Source organism: Labrus bergylta, chromosome 10 (assembly GCF_963930695.1).
Source record: "Labrus bergylta chromosome 10, fLabBer1.1, whole genome shotgun sequence".
Taxonomy (NCBI): Eukaryota; Metazoa; Chordata; class Actinopteri; order Labriformes; family Labridae; genus Labrus; species Labrus bergylta.
This window is the reverse complement of record NC_089204.1, coordinates 13,870,311-13,894,986: the sequence shown is the minus strand read 5'-3', so window position 1 is coordinate 13,894,986 and position 24,676 is coordinate 13,870,311. Positions and strand designations below refer to the sequence as shown.

Sequence of the window (24,676 nt, the reverse complement as noted above, 5' to 3'; positions counted from 1 at the left end):
ATAAATGTGAATGCCCGTATAGGCCTATACTTTTGTTGTGTAGCCTATTGGTTTGTTATTTAGCTTCGTTGATTCAAAATTGTCTCTTAAAATTGTTCCTTGAGGTTTTATTTGAAGAAATAAAGAAAGAATTCAAACATTTTGGGAATAAGGTTCACCTGGCAAAGCTTTGTTTTTTGTTTTTTGTTTTTTTGGAGACACAAATTAACCAAAATTACATTTGACTTTTGTAGAATTTAAATAAATGTCTTCACTGTCAGGATGCATGACATACAGATGCAAAAGATGGCGAAAGAAGATTTTCTCGAAAATATTTTTGAACTGATGTCTTCAGGCTGGTGGTTGGTTTCTGTCTGATACTTCAAGGTGTGTTGCGTGTTGTTTGTGAATGTTGGTGTACGTGTTTATGTGTTTATGTGTTTAAGTGTTTATGTGTTTATGTGTTTATGTGTTTATGTGTTTATCAAGAAATGCAGCTTTAGCGCAGCAGCCTCACATTCCATTTTCCCTCTGCAGTGATTTACACTGACACTCACACAGGCCATAAAACGGTTTTACGAGCCAACACGCGCCACCATTGGCCGCTAACTGGTCATGTGTGCGCGTGCAATGCGTACCTTCCCTCAGCCTTTCACCTCGCGCGCTCTTCTTTCACCTCGCGCGCTCTTGGTGGCTGCAGAACTGATTCCTCGGCAGCCGCGCGCCTCCAGAGTCGACCTCTCTCTATATTCTATGTTAATTCAGTACGCTTTATTCCTTAAAAAACTAGACTTGTCTAATTTATTCGTTTGAGTTGAGCATTTTAGTGTTCGAAACGTGCACGCAGAAGTCCCTTGTTGAAACACATACGACAAAAATAACGTTTATCAACGAGGAGCTGTGAAAAAAGCGAACCGTCATTGGCGTAAAAAGACACGTACGTAAACTTTACTCGCATATTTCTCTACTTTTTTTTTTGTTGTCCCACTATTAATAAGAATCTAAGGACAAATGTTTATCTCTGCTTTCTGAGTGAAATCTCCTTTTTAATTCTCTGTGAGTTTTTCATGTAGTTTTCTCTCTTGTCTTGTTGATGTCAGGATGCTGCAGAGGAAAATGGAGTCCCGAAGACTAATCGCATCGGGTACCAACATCGAGCTCTGACATCTGAACTGCAATTTATCACTCATGATGGTGAGAAAACGAAAAAAAAAAAAAAGATATCCAAACTTTGGCTCCAGTTATATATTAGACGTGTTCAGATTTTAAACATGAAACGTGTTCTGCTATTCCTTATGTTATATTTCCCCATAAATGACACAAGGGGATAGCACAAGCTTCAACTATGTGTAATGCAGAGCTCACAATGCAGGCTTGTGCAAATGGCTGCAGAACATTACAGAATACATACATTTGTTATTGCACTGAAACAATAGGCTCTCCTGTTTGCACTTCTAGTACTAGTCGCATGGTGTGTCTGTATCAGTAATGGGAGGCTATTGGGGGGGGGGGGGGGTGGTTATCATCCATATTGCACAATGGATGGTTCAACGTTTAGGCTACTTGTTCAGTCCTAACACGTGCAATTCCAAAAATCCATATATTTAGGATGTTGCTATATATTTTATACAAAGCAACATCACATCAGATAATCAACACATTTACCTACATCACAGGAGTTTTGCAATATTTTAACATCTCTTTCTTTTTCATGTAATTGTTTTTCTGATGTAGCCGAGTTAAGGACAGTCTTTTGGTCATGTGTTATATTAAGTCATTGAAAATATTTGCAGCACTAATGGCCATGAAAATTAGCCCGGTAAACCAAAAGAAAGCAGGTCTTGTGAAATGGTTGCATATTCAGGGATTAAAGAAAAAAGTTGTTCCTGTTTTTGTTCATACAAAGAGGAAGCAAAGCGAACAGCGCCAAGCTTCAAGATTGATTTTGCGTATTCACAAAGTAGTATAGGTTACAATTACAAGGCCTTATTCAGAAAATGTACGTCATTAAATGAAAATCAGTGTACACACATTTAACATTCTCACTGCAGAGAAATACATGCATGCATTCATGAAGAACATAATCAGAAATGGTCTGAGGGTGTATGATGCAGATACAAGGATTGATTCTTGAAGTGCACTGCAGCATATGTTCAACACAAGCAATATTTTAGGAATTCACATGCATGTGACTTTGGATACATGTATGCATGATGAATGAGGTGAGCTTTACCCAGCATACTTTGATCATACCATAAACAGATTTGTGTGTTTGTCAGCTGAAAACAAAAAGTGTTGTTCTTTCAATGCAAAAAGAAATCTCAAAGATTCCGAGGATTTTGGTGTCTAAAATGTTTTCTCTTCTCTCAATGGATCATTTGTCCCCTGAATCAGATCAGAATTGGGGTTTGTAAAAAATATTTTGTATTTCTTCTTTGGTTATCTTTTCCATTCTGCTCTTAAATTCAATCTTTTGAGGTAAATCTTTTGCTCCCTCTCCATAAAGCGCTCTTGGACAGATGGACAGAACAGGACAGAAGGAATCCTTTCCTCCTTGTTTTTGTTTCTATTGATGTTCTCTTTTTATTTGAGGGTGTCAGACGGACAAAGAGACAGTATTTTACTCCCTTTTTATTTTTTTTAAATTTTATGTGTCTTTTTTGTCAGCAGGGCAGAAGGTGGGGGTGTGAAAGATAAATGGAAACAAAGACAGTATTTCACTGGTGCTGCTCAGTCAGGCTCAGCTGGCACTCAGTATTTACAACCTACTGCAATGCAGCAGGGAATCTGTGTGTGTGTGTGTGTGTGTGTGTGTGTGTGTGTGTGTGTGTGAGAGAGGGAGAGAAACAAAGAGACTAAAAGAGATAGGGAAGACAGTGACATAGAGAACAAGACAGATATTAAATCAAAGCATGAGACAGACAGAAAAGGAGCTTTTTGAGAGACAAAAAGACAAAGACAGAAACGTACAGCTAGAGATGTGTTTATGTCCTTTCTCCTGAATATCACACAACATACACGTCTCCGTCTCTCTGCAGGGTGCTGCAGAGGCGTCAGGATCACTGGAAAGACAACAACCTGCAGGTTTGTCCTGAGAGTCTGATTCTTTCTGCACAAATCACAGCAGCTAATTAAAACAGAGCTTCTTTGTCATAGCTTATTTTTGATGAATCCGCAGGCTGTCATTTTTTCGTTAAGTTGGGACAATTACTTGATTATTAATTGAAAGAAAATGATAACAAATGTATTATTTTTGGTTTTTTTAAGGGCAATAACTGCCAAACATTAACTTGTCCAGCCTCCTAAATGTGATTAAATAGAGAGTCGTAGTGTTTCGGACTGTTGGATGGACATAATAAGCTTTTTGGTGGCATCACTTTGGCTAAAGATCAATTGTTCAATTTTGACAACTCCAAATAGTCCAGCAAACTGAAAAAATAATCTGCAGATTAATCAAGAGTGGAAACAAGCTATATAGCTGCAGAGCTATATTTTAAGACTCTTATTGTTATGCATTTCCCTGATTGTGTTTCTTTCTTATTTTTTTCCAGGATGGAGACAGCTTGAGAAGTTTAAAGGACCGCAGATCATGACATGAAGGTAACAGAAAAAGTTGATAAAAGAAAATCTCAAATTAATTTATTAATTACTAATCAGCAATTATTCAAATGTATAATAGGTATTTTTTTCTATGGCACCATTGTCAGTTGTAATTTCACGAAATGTTTTTTTTTATTGGATTAAACAGATTATTTGAATGCAATGTTCATATTTTAGACTTGCTATTAGTATTTTGAGCCGCCAGGGGGTGCAAGCAGTCAGAAAACAAATTCATACAAGCTGCAGTAAAGAAAGACACTTAGTAAGGATAATACTTCAATCCAACGACACGGTTCTCCAAAGTCTATATGAGAAGGATTTTAACTTGCATAATGGAGCAAAGATAGCCTACATGATAATAACTACTGAATCAGACGGAGTGAAAAACACCTTCAACAAATACATTTCAAGGGGCCTCACATTGATTTAGACTAAAAAAAGAGAGATATTACAATTAAGGAACATTTTTGAAGGCGATATCTAAAGGGTAAATGGGACTGTGCATTCTTTATTGTCCCAAAACAACCCAGTGCGTGCAATGTTTTTCGTCCTGTGAACACAAGATGGCGCTACAGATTAGAGTATTTTCTCCTCTAGAGTCGGAACGGCGTCCAAAGCTTTTTTTTTTTTTTTATCATCACCAGTTTATCGCGAGTTAGGACACTGTCTCCCTCCTTCCCTCCAGTTCATTCAGCTTGGAGGTCATGAGGGTTCTTTCTTCGCAATTACCTCGAATGCACCTCAAACGAGGCGACTTCAGCCGTTGTCCTGGGACATTTCTGATTGGTGTGTGGATGTGATATCGTGTTCCAGCTGCTGGGAGGCGTTATGAGGCAGGACGCCAAACCTTAGCGCTATAAATCACGAATTCAAGTGGCTTTAAAACCCGTTCTGACACTTTCTTAATTAAACTAAAGATCGAGAAACCGATTGTTTCCTCTGCAGTTCTTGATATTGTTCATTATAGGCACATGTTATAACAAAACACTCGGAATACTTATAGGCCAAGATAAATAAATCTAGTTATGTAATTATTGAGACATTTTGCACTTTATCTAAATAAATAAAATTCATGAACCAGTTTCAAACATTAAAGAAAACAATGTAGTTTTATTGTTGGATTAAATTAATAGAAAAATGCTTTGATATGTGCTCAATTCCATTCATGCATAGCCTAATTATTTTTAATTAATGTGCCTTTGACAATTACCTTATCATTTGGTCAATTTAAGAAGAGCCTACATCTTTCGACTATTTGTTGTATGGCCAACAGCTTTTGGTTGGACTGGTTGTTTTGACACCTAAATGTCCTCAGCAGCCGCAGAGCTGACACGCAGCCACACACAGACGTGTGTTTTCACAGAGCCACTTTATGGTTTTATTGCTCCCCATTTACGGAAATCAAAGCAGGAAACAAATGCTCCAAACAGCATTCCAGAAACATCCGGAAAACTGCAAACAGCGTTCGGTCTCCACTTGTTTGGAAGGAAAGGGTCTGCAGTGGAGCCCACACGGGGGTCTGAAACATGTAGACAGCAAGTAGACATTTGGTTTGACGCACAAGAAATGTCCTTTTTACGCAAGAATTCGACTCCGTTCAAAAATGTCCAACAAGTAATAAAACCCGTTAACCCTCAAATAAAGAAAAAACATAACAGGCTACATTATACTGCGAAGCTTTCTATCTAAACTCAGCAATAATCACATAAATTAATATATGCTATATATAGGCCATATATAGGCCTAAATGTATAGCCTATAGGCGATAGGCACTTAACACATCCTATTTCAAAATAAGTTAAAAATTTAAATCGAAGAAGTAGCCTAATATAAACTCTAAATGTGGATAAAATAAACCTGAAAACGTTTGTATTTAATCTAATCTCTTAGCTGCACAACACCGCAGAGAATAAATTGTTTTGTTTTTTTCCTTTGGCGCCATTATCGAATAAAGTGGCTCTCGGTGCAGGACCTAATAATTCATGAACCCGCGTGGGAGCAGCGAAAAAAAGGAGCACGTGACGGTAATAAAGTGTGTTTTATTGCCGGCGGTTTGACAAGCCCCAAAATATAACTCAGAGAGAATAGCCGACAGGCGGCCAGATGGGATTGGTAGCTGATATTTGTCCGTAATCAACTGAATGCTCTTTGTGACGGGAGTGTGAGAAGAACCATCCCAGACAGACAGAGGTTCCGATAAACAGTTCCGATCCACTCCAACTGGACTTTACTGTAACGTGTTTTAACGCGAGATCACAGCAGGACAAGTAAGTGCGTCGACTTGATTTCATATTTGGCACGGATATGCAGTTATGACTGTAAGAGGCAGGGGGGCAACTGGTGCTGTGTGTGTGTGTGTTGGGGGGGGGGGGGGGGGTGTTCCTCGAATTAAAGCTGTGGTCCGGGGAGCACCCGTGGGCCCCTTTTCACAAAAAGGATCCAGAGATCCACCTGTAGTCCAACATTTAATTTAATTATAAGCCTACAGTATCTCCCCAGAGGTTAAAGTTTTAGCTGAGAAAGCAGCATCGCTTGGACATTTTGACTTTATTATTGTTATTTTTTTAATAGAAGGCGTGTTTAGGCGGTAAGACATGACATTGGTTGACTTCAGCCTATATTTTGCTGATATCTGATTTTTCTGTGTAGCCTATTTCATTTTGAGGTCTTCAAATCTAAACAATGATATCTAAAATTGCTGCTAGAAAATAAAACGAATTCAATGCAGGATACAATCCGTCAAGGAAACAGAATTTGTAGGCCTAAATTCAATTATAGCGATACTTTAAATAACCAGAGAAAACAAGTTTGTGATTTAAAAAAGGATAATTTGCCTCAGCAACGGAAATTTAAATTCTGCTTGTGTATTTGTGAATGTTTGTGAGTAGGACTATGCTTAAATATACTTACCAGGAGTTATGGCACTTTCTCTAGATGTTAAATTTTACGACTTTATCTCTGCTCATATTACCGAGCCTCCCATCTCTGCAGGCTGTAAACAGAAGCGATTTTATGATAAGGAGAACATTTGGATTATAGTCACAGCTTGAGACTCATAACCGCACGAGGAGAAATATAGGCCAAGAGGACTGTGGTGACATTAATCCCTCAAACAACCTTTAAACAAATCATATCAGGGTTGTAACGCCCAAGACATTATAAGCGACTTTTCCAAAATGAAATGAACAAATAAAATATGTGTTTAGTCTAGAGGGAAAGAAGAATCGTTGTATTTTCATCTATGTGTAATATAACCCTACATTTCTATTTATCCTATTCTCAGAGCATTCTCCAGTCAAAATAGTTTCAACAGGCTCTATATTGACTTTTAAAAAGTATTGGGCCTAATGTATGATCAAATAGCTACATAAAGCAATATCAATATTTTTTGGAAGGATAAATGGGTTTATTTGGTTCACATTGTAACATTTTAATCTTTGTGGGATATTTCGTCCATGATTTAAAAAAAAACTAGGCTGAAAAAATAGCCTACAAGCCGATATGCCTACGTCCTAACAAACATTTTTTGAATTTGCTCATAACTTTCATTTTAGTTTTAGACTATTTCTTTTTTGTTTTGTTTAAGATACCTCATATTCATCAGACTGCACCACAATTCGCCAATACCTTTTATAGACTAAAAACACAGTTGTTCACAAAGTTCAGCAATTTTCCTTGAACGTATGAAGAAATCATGCGTAGGCTAAGTGTTTGAATTGTGTGAGTTGAATTTGAAGTCATTAAAGTCCGTACAGACTTAAGTCTAATTTACAGTCTGAGGATTTTGTCTACTCTCTCGCGCCGGTCAGTCCGAGAAGGTGCACGCGGGTTCCCATGAAGGGCTGGAGGTCGCAGTTAATGTCTAAACCGGGTTAAAGCTGCTCTCAGCTCGGCTTTGACCCGGCAGAGGGCCGGGGGCGGAGGGGTGAGCCGACGGTCAGCCTGTCTAAGATGAAAAAGTGAAACGACCCCCGAAAAGAAAAGCCACATCTGAATGGCTTTATATGACGGAGAGAGCTCTGCTCTATGAGAGGCAAATGTATCGAACAGTTCGTGTAAATGGAGAAACTGTTCAGAGTCTTGGTGAAATGTTTGTGGTTTTGAGATGAGAAACTTGGGGCTCTTCATGTAAAATTATAAATTCGACCTTGATATTTCATTTTTTTTAAAAGTATACTCAAATACCTTTAAAAGTTTGCATATTCGGTTAACGGATGTCAAAAATGTAAATAAAGGGACCTCTACAAGCTAACGCTCTCAAAAATAAAAATGGATGCATGAAGATGAATAGCCTCACAAGAAATGGATGTAGAATGAAAAAAAAAACATTTATCCAATTAGCCTACAATTTATTCACATCAAATGGTCCTAATAAAACATAATGTTGAGAAATGCATAGGCCTACTAATAGCCTTTTAAAAAATACTTGTTTTCTTACACTTTAACCTTTATTTTGGAACAAGCACTTGCCATTACACAATAATAATACAAACAGGGAGAGAGAGAGAGAGAAACCCCGCGAAACAATGGGCTCGCGACTCCCGCAGGCCGCGTGAACTCTACATGGTCCCCGCTCGAGCCCCTGCGTGGCCCTGTCCAGCGCGAGGACTAATGAAACGGTGAACCAGCGGTCAACGATTCTGATTGACCCTCACTCGACCTGACGGCAGCTAGGCTACATTCTTAAAGAAGAATGCTCTTTCTTTCAAAAAAGCGGAGCATCACTCTGTTGTTGTTGTTGCCTCTAAAAGGAGTCCAGCAAAGTTCAGAGCTATTCAGAAGGTGTAAGCTAATGATTCCAGTCTTCAACCCCCTATTCAGCACGTTAGTTTAGCCTGGAATAATTGTGAAAAATGAAAGTTTTTAGGTCAAAGTCCTTTTTTTTAAACCTACAGGCATGGATTAATAGTCCTAAACTGAATAGATTTCTGACTGTTTGTCGGCTACACATGCAGATAGATGCCCTAGCATTTCATTACTCAACCCTACCCCTTTGAATTTATCATAGATTTAAGACTCTTTTGTGTTTACTATTCCAACTGTTTTAAATGAAACCAACCCTCCTTTATGTAAAGTTTTGCTGTTCTTCTCACTTCATCCATGCAAACCACGATTTCTGCTTCAGCAACAAATGGTTCAGAGCACAGTTTTCAGCAGCCCTTCATTCAAGCAGACCATGGGAATTTAGGAAACATAAACAGCACAAATGACTCTCTACCAGAAACACAGAAAATGGCCCAAGGCAAGTACTGGAAACTGAAAATCCCTGTGGTCAAAGCTTACAGTAAATAGACACGCACAACACCTCCTATATCATGTGCGCAGACGTTACATGTACATGTCATAATAGATTAGTGTGTGTGAATAAAGACATGATGTGTGGATGGAAAAAGAGGATAATGTTGCCTGCAGCGGAGCGTGGACATTGATGAATAGAGTGGGCTAAAATCAATATATTTTACCTTTCGTTTAATATGCACCCAAGTAAAAAATATGTTACAAAGAGACAACAACAATATCAACAACCATAATGCCCATGCTATTAGTCATGGTGGTGCAATGGCCTGTCCGTGCATATTGCCTGATTATAATTAACACTCCAACATCAATAGCTTTTGGTCCTTCACAGATGTTGTATTATAAACAACAGGGGTTGCAGATCATCATAAATGTGTTTCAACACAATGAAAATGTTAGATTTTGCCCTCTCAGCCACATTCTTTCAAGCATCGTAATCCTCACTTTAGTCTAATCAAGAGGTCCAGGCCAAAGGTTGGGTATGATCCTGTACCGTCCTATTTCTAATAATGGTTGCACTTCAGCGTTTGGCTTTTAAATAAGATGGTCTTCTGTAAACCTTTGGCAGATAACCAATTAGTATTCTTCTATACTAAAAACCTGTGTGGTAGGTGAAAATGGGGAAAAAAGGATGGGATTGTGATGGTAACTGTATAAAATAGTTCAGGGTTATGAACTATACAGTTAGTCACTTATTTGGATTTGGCATAGTCACAGCACTTGGCACAAATCTAATGAGTTGCAGTAACCACCGAGGTCATAGCCTTAATTAGAAATCTTCTTGAAGTGCTGAGCTTGATGTTTTGAAATGGAAAGCGTTCAAAATCAATAATTAATTTCAAAGTATTTCTGACACTGTGGTTTTATTTACTAACAGTGAACCAATTGTGCTATGGCTTGGAAATAGTGGTAATTCTAAATAATACATGTCTTGACTAACGTTCCTTATGCTTCTGCTTATCATTTTCTTTCACTGGCTTTTCACTGTCTGCACCCTGTGCCCTTATAATAAACTTTTAGCTCCCTTTCTCGCACAACAGCTGCTCTTGCTATATGGTTCTATAAATCACTCCATCACCGACTGTGCTACAACAAAGATTTCACGCAGATTTAGCTAATATCTACCTTTTCCTCTGTGCACTGTTTATGCTGCTCGTCTTCCATGTGATGCCCTTGATGTCTTACAGTAATTCCACTTAACTATTAGTATTAATGTGGGTGTAACAAAATGAGTTATTGATGTAAAAATAAAAACAACAGGGTACAGCATTGTTGATGGATTCCGTTAATTATACCATGAAAACATATCATAATGCATTAAACAATAAAACATGCACATATTTACAAAAAATGATGAGTTAGGTTCAAAGGTGTTTGTTGTAATGATTCTCTGGTAAAGTCATACATACAAAATTCTGAGTATAAATCATTGTCAGAGACAAAAAGGAGTCATCAGCAGCTGGCCGTGAAGTGAACCTTCGCCTATACATACCCTGTAGAACCGAATGTGTGTGGAGCTGTCTCAGTCACAGATTGGGTTCTGGGGGAGTCTATGGGCGACGACTAACCATCTATCAAAATCCAACAGGAGGGGATGAAAAACTGATGACTGTCTACAGTGCATTTTTGCTCCTGCCATCTATCTCTACCTCTATCTCACCTTTGTGTTAACATGCACCAAGCAGCTGTGATTGAGGTGATGGGGAAGTTTTAGCCATACACTGTTGTTTTCATGCGAAATTGAGCTGGATGGTTCGCACACAGTGAGTTATACAATGTGATTACTCCTCTGGATCTAATTTCATAGTAGCAATAAGATCTGCTCAATTGAGTCTTGATTAAGAAATCTAAAACAGATATGTGGTGGCAGCTAAAAAGCACAAGCACTGCAGTAAAGTCAACACAAAAAAAAATCTGGGAGTTTTTGCTGATACTTGAAGCCTAACAACAGTGATGAGGTTGCTTATGCAGGCCTCACTGATACAGGGCTGAAGTTTTTGTTTAGATGAATAAATGTGTTTTTTTTTTTAATTGTGCAGTAGCCTATGTTACTTAATTTCTAAACTGAATATTTATACACTTTTAAGGATAAACCCCACCTTTGTGATGACGTTTCTTTTTTTTTTTTAAATGCAAACACTGGATCCTGAATGAACACTTTCCATCACATAAAAATGTGTTAGTGCTTTTCTTAATGGCTTCTCTGTGGACATATGGAAGGGACTGAATCACCACCTATATTTCATGTTTAAATACCTGTGATGGCACTAATCCACCACTGCCAATGAAACAAAGGGAATAATTTATTCAAGTAGGCCTAGTCATGAAAAGCGAAATTTAGCCATTTTACTGCCTGTCTGGTAGCTTATCAGTCATTTCAGTCATTTACTATGAGCGATTCTGCACAAATGACTCATTAGATCAGATAGATTAAGCCCATATAACCTTTAGTCAGCCATGTTAAAATCGTATAACCCATTACACCCTCTGCATGAGCTCCCATTAATGCCTCTGGCAGCCCAGCAAAACCCCCCTCTCTCACTCTTCTCTCTGTCCCTTTATCAGAGTATTTAGTACCATTATATTAGGCATGAGAAACAACACGTAGCAGGACATAATAAATTGCCTAGGTTTTGGCAGAGCATCAGAGCTTTAGCATCCTTAGAGAGCAGCTGCAGTCAAGGAAGAAATCCTTGTGAAATCCTGAAGGATAAATAGCACGCAGCCCTGGCGTTTGTGGCTCACTCTTTTTTTTTTGGTAGGCTACAAAAACGATATTACCAACCCCACCTGCTTTCAGAAAAAAAAGCATCCTCTTTATACGTCTTATTCTTCGTGTGAGGGCTTGTATTTAACATATTCTCACTCGGGATTTTGGTAATTTGCTTTCATTTTTCAGCCTTGTCGCATCTCTCCCACTCTCTCTCCTTCAGCGTGCATTGGCATCATTTTTTTTTAAGTTAAGCGTTGCATTTTTTTTCTCTCTCTCTATTCTTTAAGAAGACGAGTTTGTGATGATGGTGGTGAACGGGACACCTCGAGCTGACCCTTTCACCAAACAAAGCCAGCTACTAGTCACTGTCTGGGACTCTTTTATCCCATTCTTTTTATTAGAGGCCCCTTTCTGACCGGTCATGTTTTGTTGTCCATCCTTTTGACCCGCCACACAAGGCCAAATACGGCCCGAGCCATCGCTCAATATGGGCCAGATTAATTTTTCAGCTCCGGCCATCTGTGTGGGGGTAAAAGTCATTCAGCCAAAAGTCATAAATCTACAGTCCTGGGTTCGCTTTCAATAGGTGCTGTGTGTGGGAGCGGGCGGGGAGGGGGACGATGAAGAGACAGGATTAGATAGATATCTAATCCCGTCTCTAATGCTGATAGATAGATAGATAGATAGATAGATAGATAGATAGATAGATAGATAGACAGATAGATAGATAGATAGATAGATAGATAAATAAATAAATAAATAAATAAATAAATAAATAGATAGATAGATAGATAGATAGATAGATAGATAGATAGATAGATGAAAAGAAAATTAATCTCAAAGTAGACTAAGACTTAAATGTGTCAAATTTAATTGAAGGGATAATGAGACATAAGGGTGGTATAAGAGGATTTTAAACGTTGTTGTTTTTTCCACAATCATCTGTTCTTTACTATTTTCCACGCCAGCAAATCTTCATTAGACCCATAATGAACATTTTTTTTTCCCTCAAATTATCCCATTACGTCGGACATAAACAACTCAAAGTACCGCCTCTTATTGGCTGTGCGCAGGGTCACGTGACCCGCGCGGCCGTCCGTCTATTTGACAGCCGCAGGATGGCTTGATGCCAGAGGGGGAAAAAGAGACAGAGAGAGGGGAGAGAAAGAAAAATTAGTATTCTCCTACCAACCTCGCTATAAATCAATCATGGAGTCCTACGTGGTGAGCTGTAAATATGCTGAGCCGCAGTTCCCGCCTTGTGAAGAAGATTACAGTAATTTTAGTGACCAAGGGGGGTATTACAACAACCCTCAGGACAGTGGTACTTATGGAAGGGGCTACCAGTCCATGCAGCCCCCTCCACCTCCATACACAGCACAACAAACAGGCTATCAACATTCTTTGCAGGGACACCACCGGGAGGATGGAGAGGAGCACGCGCAGCACCAAGCTGCGTCTTTCCCTGGTTACAGGGAGACAGAAGCGCCCGGTAAGGAGAGGTTCCCCGTCGGTGACCTGCAGTGGATGACCTGTACAAAGCCCGCTCAGGTGCAGAGGAAGACGACCTGCCAGGGGAAAGACAAGCCGCCTATTGTTGTGTATCCGTGGATGAAGAAGGTGCATATCGCCCATGGTGAGAAGGCTCGATGATTTAAATCCCCTATCTGTGCTTCACATTCTATGTATTTCATTCTCCATCATCTCGGTTTGCCTGATTCTCATTTTTGTTTCCAGTATTCTAGTCTATTTTCTTTCTTTCTGTCTTTCTTTCTTTCTTTCTTTCTTTCTTTTTTGTTTTGTCCATTTGTGAGCAGAGATTTTGTGTTGTCGAGTTATTTATGATCTCAGTGAGAGTCAGGGAGAATTACAACCCCTATAAAGTTTTATGGCCCTGCCACAGCGTGCGTGCGTGCGTGCTGCTTGTGTGTGTGTGTGTGTGTGTGTGTGTGTGTGTGTGCGTGCGTGCGTGTGTGTGTGTGTGTGTGTGTGTGTGTGTGTGTGTGTGTGTGTGTGTGTGTGTGTTCGCGCGTGAAATGGTGTGCAACGCTGCTGCAGAACAAAAAGATGCAGGTTAAAAGTAAACTGTTTCTTGGACGTCTACCCGGTCAACCACAAATGACCTGAAGAAAGCACTACATAGGCTACTATAATATTTTCAGAAGTAAAGTTTATTTAATATTTAAATCACTCTTCCAGGCCTCCTAAATCTTATTTAGCGTACATGTATTTTGTTAAAGCCTTCTTAAATAGAAGTCTTATCATTAGGCTAAATGTTAGGTTATATATCAATTACAAAAGCTGATACTTGTCCTTTCTTTTTTTTATGTTTATCTTATTATTCTTTTTTTCTTTTCTTTTTTTTTTAAAATACAGTTAATCCTAACCACCATGGACCGGAACCAAAGCGTTTACGGACGGCGTATACCCGCCAGCAGGTTCTGGAGCTCGAGAAGGAGTTCCACTTCAGCCGGTACCTCACGCGCCGCCGTCGCGTCGAGGTGGCCCACGCGCTCTGCCTGTCCGAGCGGCAGGTGAAGGTTTGGTTCCAGAACCGGCGCATGCGCTGGAAGAAAGACAACAAGCTACCGAACACCAAAGGAAAGAACAAGAACAAGAAAACGACTGACAACAACAACAACAACAACAACAACAACAACAACAAGAACACTAACAGCAGCGACAGTAACGTAAAGGCGGTGATAACGGTGTGAACACAGGATGGTGGGCACAGTGGACGCCGTGTTAGCACCTTCACTTTCCAAACTGATACAGAGTGACTTTAGTGAACTGAAATATCTATGAACTGCTTTAAAATTACAGGTTCTCTATTTGCAGGCCTATATGGATTATAGGCCTATTTCGTTAACCACGTTTATGGCTTTGTAATCAATATCCTGACATGACATTTTAATTCATAAAAACTGTGCTTAGGTCCTATTTTTAGGGTAAACTTCTCTTTTGGAAATGGTCAGGCATATGTCTGGTAAAATGAAGGTGTTACATTTTTCGCCCTCCGATGTTAAAGGCGCTTGTTGACGATAAGTTGCATCCACGGTGAGAGACCGTGTCTTTGTCTTTGGAGAAAACAGGGTTTTTATTTCTACAGGGTAAACATAATACAGGGTTTTATAATAGCTACCTAGAGGATGAAATTGCTTAATTTATGAATGTGCACATTACCAAATGTTGTGACCACAAACTGGCGCTTAAAGGGGCAAGAATAGGCATTTTAAATTGCTCGCAGGTCGACTTAAAGGTTGAAAATCAATTTCAAGCATTTATTTTGTACCTAAGGGAGTATACATGCATAGTAGAAGGATAAATAGCCATATCGTGCAGATTTTTTTTTTTATATCTCCAAAGGTGAATGAACCTTTAAAAAAGAAATAATATAGGGTAAAAGTTCTATGCTTTGAGAAAAAAAGAAATAGCCAAATTGGAGGTTTGAATGCACGACGCTGACTGTAAATCCAGCTTTTTTCTCAGGGTTACAGGGTTTTGACAGACAGAACTTTAAAAAAAACCGTTCATCATTTGATTTAGTAGGCCTACCGAAAAAACAAAGCGAAACGCTTTTTCAAAAATGTTTTCTTTGATTCCAGTTTAATATGCTATCGATTTTTTTTATACAGCCTATATGTCAGTACTTAGCCTATTTGTATTATTTAGAAGCGTATTTTATTCTTTGTAGAAAGAATCATCTCTGCTCGTTTTTTATGCTTTCATTTTTGAAAAAAAAAAAGAAAAAGTCAAAATAAAAAACTTAGTTTAAGAATTTTATAGGTGGAAATGTTTTGATACTTAAAAATAAAAAATGTTAAAAGTGCAAAGAACCACTTATTCTTATTCCTTTTCTCATGCTTATCACCCTCTCTCTCTCTCTCTCTCTCACACACACACACACACACACACGCACAAACACACACACACACACACACACACACACACACACACACACACACACACACTCGCACAAACACACACACACACACGCACAAACACACACACACACACACACACACACACACGCACAAACACACACACACACACACACACACACACACACACACACACACACACACACACACTGGAGTGGCGGGTCGTAGAGAGAGATGTATAAATGTGACGTGTCCTAAGACATAGCTTAATTGATGAATGAAAACAGTCACAATTTCATCGCTAGCCTTTTTGCAAAAGAAAAATATGATGTCCTCACTTCCAATATGTAAATTTATGTTTAAAAATATCTGATGATTCTCTGCACCATTCACGATTCAGTTCAGTGAAGCGTCAGTCCACAAAAGGTAAGTCAAGACAAACATCCAGTCCGTGGTGATTCTTAACAGAAGCCTGTTAATATGAATATATTTTGACCAGTGGGGGGATTTTAAATGTGCTCCGAAATAGTCGCTGGATAAAGGGGGGTTATCCTTAAAGTTCAATCATTACAGTTTAATTTTTTTTATTTGCCAAGAAAAAGACATCGTGTAGTCAAATAATTCTCAGTGGTGGAGGCAAAATATTCTTCACTAAAGGGGCTGCTGCATTAGCGTATGCATGTTTTACTGTGTCACATGAACGTAAAGTGTGAGTAAAAGTGCAACATTTGACACCATCGAAATACATTTATGTAAAAAACAAAGCACAGATTGGCTTTTAGCACCCCGATATGGTTACAAAATATCCATTTACAACGTGAGCGTTTTCACGCGTAGTTTACGCACGGCGCAGGGACGACATGTCCTACTTAAGGTGAACCAAATCATCCTTCTCTGTCTTGGTGTGTTTGCCTGTGTCAAAATGTGTGTGATGAGGTATGAGGTGGGTTGTGAGGGAAATGAGAGGCAATAATCGGTGGCTTCCGGTCGAGACGCGGTTAAATGTGCAGGAAGAGGCTGACATGGAATATCTATCATGTGCAGGAGATCCACCACAGAGCCGATCAGTCAGGCCAAAAACAGCCCAAATATTGACTGAAAAACAAAAAGTCTCGGCGGTCTGATACAAGAGACAGTTGCCAAACGCAATGCACTTACTTACTGGTATTGTTTTCAAGGAATTCAATAGGCAAAATACTTTACATTTATATAATCCAGGGGGTTGATAGTTGATTGGTTAGGTTATTTCAAAATGGTATTGAAATATATATAATGTACATATTTTTACAAATGTCCATTGCATATGGTCATTTAATCCACTCTACCTGACAGTAGAGTATAAGCGCGCAAAGTGCTCCATGCATTGGCTGAATTCTTTAAATAAAAGAAAGAAAATGAAACCGCATATATTTCTTTCTTTCATTCTTTCATTCTTTCATTCTTTCATTCTTTCTTTCATTCTTTCATTCTTTCTTTCATTCTTTCTTTCTTTCATTCTTTCTTTCTTTCTTTCTTTCTCAGAGGATCAGATTATAGGCTACTTTCAGACTGTACTTTTTACGGTCTATTTGTAACCTCATAATGTCTGAGGTGTACGCTTTTGAGCTTGGTGCACGGTTGTTGTGAGTGCAGCTTCTTAATATCACACCAACCTGCCATTTTGAGACGCGACTGTGGTGAAGCAGTGACGCCCCCGGCTGGCCGTACAAGGTACTGCAGCCTGTGAGGAAAAAATAAAAGAAGGCCATTTAAAAAAAAAAAAAAAAAAGCTCTCTTTCAGATTTGAGTCAAACAACTTAATATTTTCTTAACCCAGAAAGAACAGGCGAAAGGATCATATTCTTAAAACGTTTACATCGCATTGATTTATACCATTTATTGAATTCGGCATATCTTTTTAATTGATTATAGCTTTAAAAAAAAAAAAAAACACACATCAGTAGGAAATGATGCAAAGAAAACTGCAATTCCCATGCCTGTTTGCAAGTGTAAAGCTGATTACAACTTCAGTGTAAAGCTTACATCATTCAAAGCATTGTGTGTTTGACTTCATCATGGTGTGTTTCTCTTATTACGTTAACCTTTTAAACGTGTAAAAAAAAAAAATGTCGACACACAACGAAATGTATTACCTTCTGCACTTTATACCACTCGACATTTAGCTTATTATTAAGGATTCATTGAAGTGTTAGTTTGAAGAGATATTTAAAAAAAAAATAAAAAAGGCTCGTAACCGCAGCAGACTGACGCGAAGCGGAACAAAAAAAAAATCAGAGTTACCGATACTCCTCGGCGGACAATAAGCGACGGACCAGCCTGGTGACTAAAGAAACAGCGCTTTGCCCTTAAGCTCTGCATGAACAAGAATTGTCCTTGTCTTTCATTACGATTAATATTTAACGATACGGATTCGACACCTTCACAATGTCGCTTGCGGCGGAGGCTTTCGTGTCGCAGATGGCAGGTGATGTGTTCACTTTACACTGTAAACATGAAGCTTTTAGCCCGGCTGCTGTTTTCATTATGGAGCCTTTCAGGATGTTTTGTTTACAGAAATAGGTCATGACTGTTTTAACAAAGTAGGGATGTTTAATTATAGATGTAAATATGGTTGTTCTGGTTCACGTTTTGTGTCTTAATTCATGGAAGGTTAAGGTGAGATGAGTGTTGTTGTTGTTGTTGTTGTTGTAACACACGGATGGGAAGGCAGCACATTGTGAACAAGTCAGGTGGATTCGCGTCGATGTCAGCTCATAGTTGGATCCTAAAAACACTTTTCTCACATGAATTGCGTCTAAAGTCAACCATGGACGTAAGAGGCATTTGGCCAGGCACTTTTTTTTCTTCTTCTTCTTCGCTTAAGCCCGAGTGCTTTCCCTCGCTGGTCTTTTAAGTGCTGCCACTGGTGGCCGGGAGAGGTTTTGCAACTAAAATGTCAAACTATTGTTTTTTTTTTGTTGTTGTTTTTTTTTAAATAGATGACTTCCAGCCGGCAGGGGCAGCAGTGAGTCAAGTGTGGCCGTGAAGAAAATGCAATACATTATCAATTAATCAATCAAACTTTATTTATATAGAACACCTTTCGGACGCGGTTCAAAGTGCTTAACAAGAGTGCATAAAAGTTACTGACAAAAAGTACTTTATAAAATCATTGAGAGACTAATGCACACCAATAAGAATTAAAAAAAATGATTTTTTATGTGTATAAAAATAAAATACATTAAAATACGACACATAAAAGCAACAGGATATTAAAATGAATACATAATGTCACCTTTGAGTTTCCATGAGCTGTGTGGAGTTTAATCAAACGCAACAAAACAACATGATTCTAAATCTTCTACCGCCAATGAATAAACATTGATGCAAAAAAAAAACTCTTGAACAGTTTTCTTTAAGTTAAACACATTTTGAAGGGCTTTCTGTTTTCACCATTTGTCCTTTTGATATATTAACATGTAATGTCTCAAATGGTTTCACAGTCAAGCTCAGCTAAACATTGAGAAATGCAGTACAGGGGTGTGTCTGTCAGCATGTTGTTAGTTAGACATAGTGAAAGAAACATTGATATATTGACATTGTTTGCACAATTAAAGATAATATATATATATATATGTGCAGTATGTATACCCACAAGAAACATACTATTTATTGAAGCCAGTTGTTCACATTGATAACTGTGTCTTTCTGTGTTTTTTGTGAACTCTATGTCTCTGTATTTGACATTGACAGCTGCTGAGCCATGGCCTGAAACTGCAACCTTATACCAACCGCTGAAGGGTAAGTCAGAAATCTGTAAAGGAGAAACAATATGAATTGCGACCATGTAGGCACGAGTGTGTTTTTAAAAAAAAAAAACACTATCTTTCTTTCTTTCCTTCTCAGAGGATCAGATTCTACTTTCAGACTGCGCCTCAACTCTTGCTGTTCAGGTGAACTTTTGTGTTTTTTTGTGCAATTATAGGCCCTACGCTAGCATTTGTTTGAAATTGCAACAGATATCCTGATTGGAATTTGATTCACTTAAAAAAAAAAAAGATCTAAAAAGATTTACTTTTGGCCTTTTTGTGCCTTTAATGGAGAGATAGGACAGATGATAGAGCTGGGAGAGAGAGAGAGAGAGAGAGAGAGAGAGAGAGTGGGGAAAGACATGTGAGAAAGGAGCCACAGGCTGGATTCAAACCACCCACTTGGAGAACTATAGCCTCCATTCATGGGGCGTACGCACTAACCACTCCTCCACCAGTGCCCCAATTTGAGTCACTTTTAGTGGAAATGATTAAATTCAACATGTTTTTCCTTTTACTAATAAAAGTAAAAATAATAAATGAATGACAGCGCTCGAGGCCTGTACCAAAAATCCACATTTTCTCCCATTTGAAGAAAAAAAACAAACAGGTTTAAGCTTCTCTTTAACGCTATGCTATTAAAAGATCCTGTCACCCGAATAAAAAATGTAGCTTTTGTGATTTTGATATCACACTTTGACATGTAGAGATTTCTTTAGATTAAATGTGCTGCTTTAGCATCTTCATATTTCCATACTGTTTTTTTAAAACCTATTTAAAATATGACCTAAAGATGAACAGATCATCAACTGTCAGTGTTGTGTCTTTCAGCTCAAATTGACCATGTCCGTTTTCTATGTATTTCAGGCCTACCTCAGGATGTGCGGTCTGCCCGTACATGTGGTCTGCAAAGCAAATGCCGAATACATGTCACCTTCTGGTCAGTACACAACCTGCTGCTTAGTATTGCTGCATTGTCCTCTTGTGCTGTGAATGCCAGCGTGTGCCCATCTCAACAAAAAAAACTCAAGAATATTAACTTTGTGTCTGTCACTACGTTCATAATTGTGTATCCAACTGCTGTTTCCATTTGTTTGATATATGCAGCACCTTACAATCCTTCTTCCAAAAGGCCCCTTTATAAATAAATACTTTCTACAATTACAACCAGAAGTTGAAAATCACAGTGTTTAAGTTTGGTACTTTCCGGCTGTGCTTTGCAGCCGACATTACAGAATAAGTTAGGAAACAAACATGACACTTCTTTATCTGCTGGTTGTTTAATGATGCAGCGTAAAAACATTAGACGTCTGAGTAGGTTCTCAGTCATCCAGGTCATGATAAATTCGACGCTTGATCCAAAAGGCAACTGGACTTGGATGAAGATTTTGAATCATTTCAAGGTCTTCAACCAACTCCAGTTACCTTTGGATCAAACTTGGGATAAAAATAAAGATGTTTTTCACTAAATAAGAGTCAAGGTACCTCTCACTGCTGAGCTCTGGGTTTTACAGCATATATATCCCCTTTCTCTCTCTTTCCTTGTGTTTTTGTCCCTTTTGTAGGTAAGATTCCTTTCATCCATGTCGGGAACCAAGTGGTGTCAGAACTGGGACCCATTGTGCAATTCACCAAAGCTAAGGTGTGTATCACGCATGAAATACATAAAGATATTTAACGCCATAGAAATAGGATTCATGTTATTCATGTAAGGAAACCTCTTGTAGTTTTCTAGAAAAGTGGGATTGAAATGAAAATGCAGTTTGTTTTCGGTTTTCTCAGGGTCATTCTCTGAGCGACGGCCTAGATGATGTACAGCGAGCTGAAATGAAAGCTTACATGGAGCTGGTCAACAACATGCTGCTTACTGCTGAGGTACTTCCAAACAAACATTCACTGCTAGCTAACAAAAGCCACAGAGCTGAACCAATATCCTGGTCATAGAACCGGATCACTTTTTAATCAATCAATCGATCTTTATTCGTAAAGCGCCAATTCATAACAAAATGTTATTTCGAGACACTTTACAAACAGAAGGTAAAAAAACCTTACTATTGTTATATTATCTACAAAGATGTAAATCCATCTTGAGCACTAAGCAACATTTAGCAAAGTCACAGTGGGAAGGAATAACTTCCTTTTAACAGCCAGAAACCTCGAGCAAAACCAGACTCATGTTGAACATTAATCTTCTGAAACTGTGTTGGGCTTATTTTGTCTTCACCTTCCCTTTTTCTCTCTGCAGTTGTACATCCAGTGGTGTGACGACGCTACAGCTGCTGAGGTGTGTCTACTTGGCTTCAGATTTATAAAGTGAGTAGTAGGTTTATAAAGTGGGCAGTAGGTTTTCATTGACTTTTGTGTTTCTTTGTGTAGATCTCCCGTCCGAGGTACAGCAGTCCGTTCTCGTGGCCGCTCTGCAAGTTCCTCTCCTATCAGAAGCAGTGGGAGGTCCGCAGGAAGATGAACGCCATCGGCTGGGGAGGGAAAACCTTGGAGCAGGTTGGAGTTTATTTATGATATCTCGAATGCTTCCCATTAGTTTTCACGCTAACAAAGATATTACTTATTCTTTTGCTGGCTCACAAAGTATTGACATGATTGACAAACACATGCTCAAATTGTATTTGTCCTCGGGTGTGTTTTAGGTTTATGAAGATGTGAGTCAGTGCTGCCAGGCTCTCTCCCAACGGCTGGGAACACAACCGTATTTCTTTAATAAACAGTAAGTATTCCTCTATGTGAATGTCTGTCTTTCATAGCAGATACATAACATAATTAAGGTTGTACAGTGGTATACTTCTATAAGTCAGCAGTATGCTGCTGATTCTACTCTGACCTTATACATAGTGGTACAAGCACAAAGTGTTTCCAAGCACTTGATGGCTTTTCTTTAGCACCACCTTGTGGTGTTACGTTATAATAATCTCCCAATCATCATATGGTATAAAAAAAATCAACCAAACCGTTTTCTTATGTACTTCATGTTTATTCTTTAACCTTCAGTTCTGACCTTTTTACAGCTGATTCAAAGTTATTTCTGAAACAATTGATGGATGAAAGGAAATTTCCAAGTATTAGCAGATAAGCGAATGCCTGCAGTTTAAGACTGTCTAATATGTTAAATATAATGAATGAGTAGCATGTTGGATAGAAACAAACATTTTGCGCTTAATCATAGCTTACAAATTAGAAGCATGAAACTAAAAATCTGTAGTTGATTTTAATATAGAGAAACTCATCTTGTGTGTGTGTGTGTGTGTGTGTGTTGCAGGCCTACAGAGCTGGATGCATTAGTATTTGGTCACCTCTTCACAATCCTGACCACCAGACTGACCAGCACCGAGCTGGCAGAGAGGATCAAGAGCTATAGCAACCTACTGTCCTTCTGCAGACGCATTGAACAGAGCTACTTTGAAGACAAGAGCTCGTGAAGAGAAAAAAACCCTCTCTGTCACTTTCTGTACATTCTGCTCCCCCCCCCCCATTCCTTCTCTGTAGCACTGAGAAGCCAAAATTAGTTTATAGTCACACATCTGTCCCTTTGTGATTCTTGCGGTCCTCTTCCCCTGTTTCCCTTTGTGCTTGTTAATTGTTGCATGCTGCTAATAGGAGTCAAGTAGGGACAGTGTTTTAGTAGGATGTGTCCACCACGCTTGATTAAATACACCAGGGCAGAAGTTCAGTACCTTATCCGTATACCCATCCAAAAAGACTTTCTTGAGTTAAATGGACTAGAAAAGAAAAAGCTAATTTGCTAGTAGGTCGGACCTGCAGAACTGTAATTACTGAACTGACAGCCATCATACGAGTTTTCAACAGACCATGGAGCCTTTACCTTTCCAGAATTATGGGAATTGAATGGAAATGTATATGATAAGTAAATAAGTAATGCAACTCTGACCGGTAATTGACGGTCAGATTTAAAGGCATTTCAGCAGGGTGGAAGTTAAGAAGTTATTTATATGCTGTTATTTTTTCTGTTTTGTAATACATTACAGAGGATTTCTGTTTACTCTGACTTGCATCATGGTGCATATTCTTAAACCCACACACTCTCAGGGTGGGTATGGATTTTCTCCGCTGTGTGACATTGCTGCCTTTCAGAAGGCAGGACTCCATTTGAACCAGGCTTGTAGAAAAATGGCACACTTTTTATGTCTTTTTCCTTTCAGGAACTCCATAAGCTTGTAAGAACTCTTTGGTAGGTGTCGGCTAGACAGAAAAAAAAGAAAGCAAAATCAATGAATATTTACTAAAGATGATGTGACTTATTCCTTAGTTTTTCCACCATTGTTTTCTTTGTGTGAATTAAAAGTGCCTACAAAATAAAACTCATCAAATGAAAACTATGGAGTTTTTCGAGCTTGTGGATCTTTGTTTTGTAATCACCATATAAATAAAAATAAAAAAGTAAAAAAAAATCACCTTAACCCCAAATTAGAAAAAGTTGCCAATAGTTAAAAACACAGGGATTATATGTAATATATGAACCAGTTCGCTTGCCCGCATCCATCTCTGCAACACCTGATGGTTTGCCTGGAACACTAAGGAGTGTAAGACCGCCTGCTTCTTAACACCGGAATCAAAACTTGGAAGGAGCACATACAGGCTTCTGAATTGTTGTTAGAGAAGCCAGCACTTCACCATAGAATATTTCCTTAATGTCTGATGATATAGTAAAGTCACTTTATGATTTAATTCAGCACATATCTTACATATTGGACCTTTAAAAGAAGCAAACGCACCGTTGAAGTCTGTGAGAAGACTTCTTGACACCAATTTCTTTTTAGGCCTGATGGGTTGTTGAGTCCACAGACAGCCTGTGTACTTCTGCCTCCAGGTCCCAGACAGGCTCAATGATAATGTCTGATCACCTCTGATTGCCCTGCAGTTCAGCAGTGTGTGTGTGTGTGTGTGTGTGAGACAAACAGGACGAGGGTCTGTCTTCCAGGTTTCCTGTGAGGTCAGACTGTGACCTCTGAACTTCCTGGAGTTGTGACATCATGAGTGATGACCTGCACAGCGAGAAGTCAGAAAGCTGGGGGACATACAGACAAATAAACAAGAAGACCGAAAGGTACATCTAAATGAAGCAGGAGGTATATGTGGATTCTTAGACAATACCCCAAATCTATATCAATTTATCGTTAAAGCTCGGGTGAGTTTTTTGCTTGTTATGACACAGAGTATAATGTTTCTAAATCCTACAGAATGCTATTGCCAGGACTAGCACACTGTAAACAGGAGATTTCTATACAGTACATATTCCATATTAAGATTCTCGATAAGTGGGGCATTTGACTTTGTCCTCATCAACCGGGACTGAAAGGTCCTCATAGAGGCTTTAAAAGTTTTTAAACTACAGCTTGAGCAATACATCACAGTTAAGGTATCTTTTTGTGTGTATCATATGA

At 38.8% G+C, this 24,676-nt stretch overlaps 2 protein-coding genes across 2 annotated transcripts; both read left to right on the top strand.

The window, feature by feature from the left end:
- The first annotated feature begins 10,430 nt into the window (after positions 1-10,430).
- LOC109992884 (homeobox protein Hox-D4b-like) lies at positions 10,431-15,429 on the top strand. Its single transcript, XM_020645657.3, has 2 exons — positions 10,431-13,226; positions 13,967-15,429. The coding sequence occupies exons 1-2, from the start codon at positions 12,800-12,802 to the stop codon at positions 14,302-14,304; spliced, it is 765 nt and encodes a 254-aa protein (XP_020501313.2). The 5' UTR covers positions 10,431-12,799; the 3' UTR covers positions 14,305-15,429.
- A 2,332-nt stretch (positions 15,430-17,761) lies between these two features.
- Positions 17,762-23,494, top strand: mtx2 (metaxin 2). The gene is made up of 10 exons (XM_020645656.3): positions 17,762-17,935; positions 19,204-19,251; positions 19,357-19,403; positions 20,127-20,199; positions 20,825-20,901; positions 21,042-21,134; positions 21,505-21,543; positions 21,636-21,761; positions 21,908-21,984; positions 22,534-23,494. The coding sequence occupies exons 1-10, from the start codon at positions 17,896-17,898 to the stop codon at positions 22,691-22,693; spliced, it is 780 nt and encodes a 259-aa protein (XP_020501312.2). The 5' UTR covers positions 17,762-17,895; the 3' UTR covers positions 22,694-23,494.
- The last annotated feature ends 1,182 nt before the right edge of the window (positions 23,495-24,676 follow it).

Bases quoted from the DNA above. Each gene is read 5' to 3' on its own strand.
- mtx2 (XM_020645656.3), top strand. From the start codon at position 17,896: ATGTCGCTTGCGGCGGAGGCTTTCGTGTCGCAGATGGCAG. The intron at 17,936-19,203 runs GTGATGTGTTCA...TGACATTGACAG, and splicing joins TTTCGTGTCGCAGATGGCAG to CTGCTGAGCCATGGCCTGAA. The intron at 21,762-21,907 runs GTTGGAGTTTAT...GGTGTGTTTTAG, and splicing joins GAGGGAAAACCTTGGAGCAG to GTTTATGAAGATGTGAGTCA.
- LOC109992884 (XM_020645657.3), top strand. From the start codon at position 12,800: ATGGAGTCCTACGTGGTGAGCTGTAAATATGCTGAGCCGCAGTTCCCG. The intron at 13,227-13,966 runs GTGAGAAGGCTC...TTTAAAATACAG, and splicing joins GAAGGTGCATATCGCCCATG to TTAATCCTAACCACCATGGA.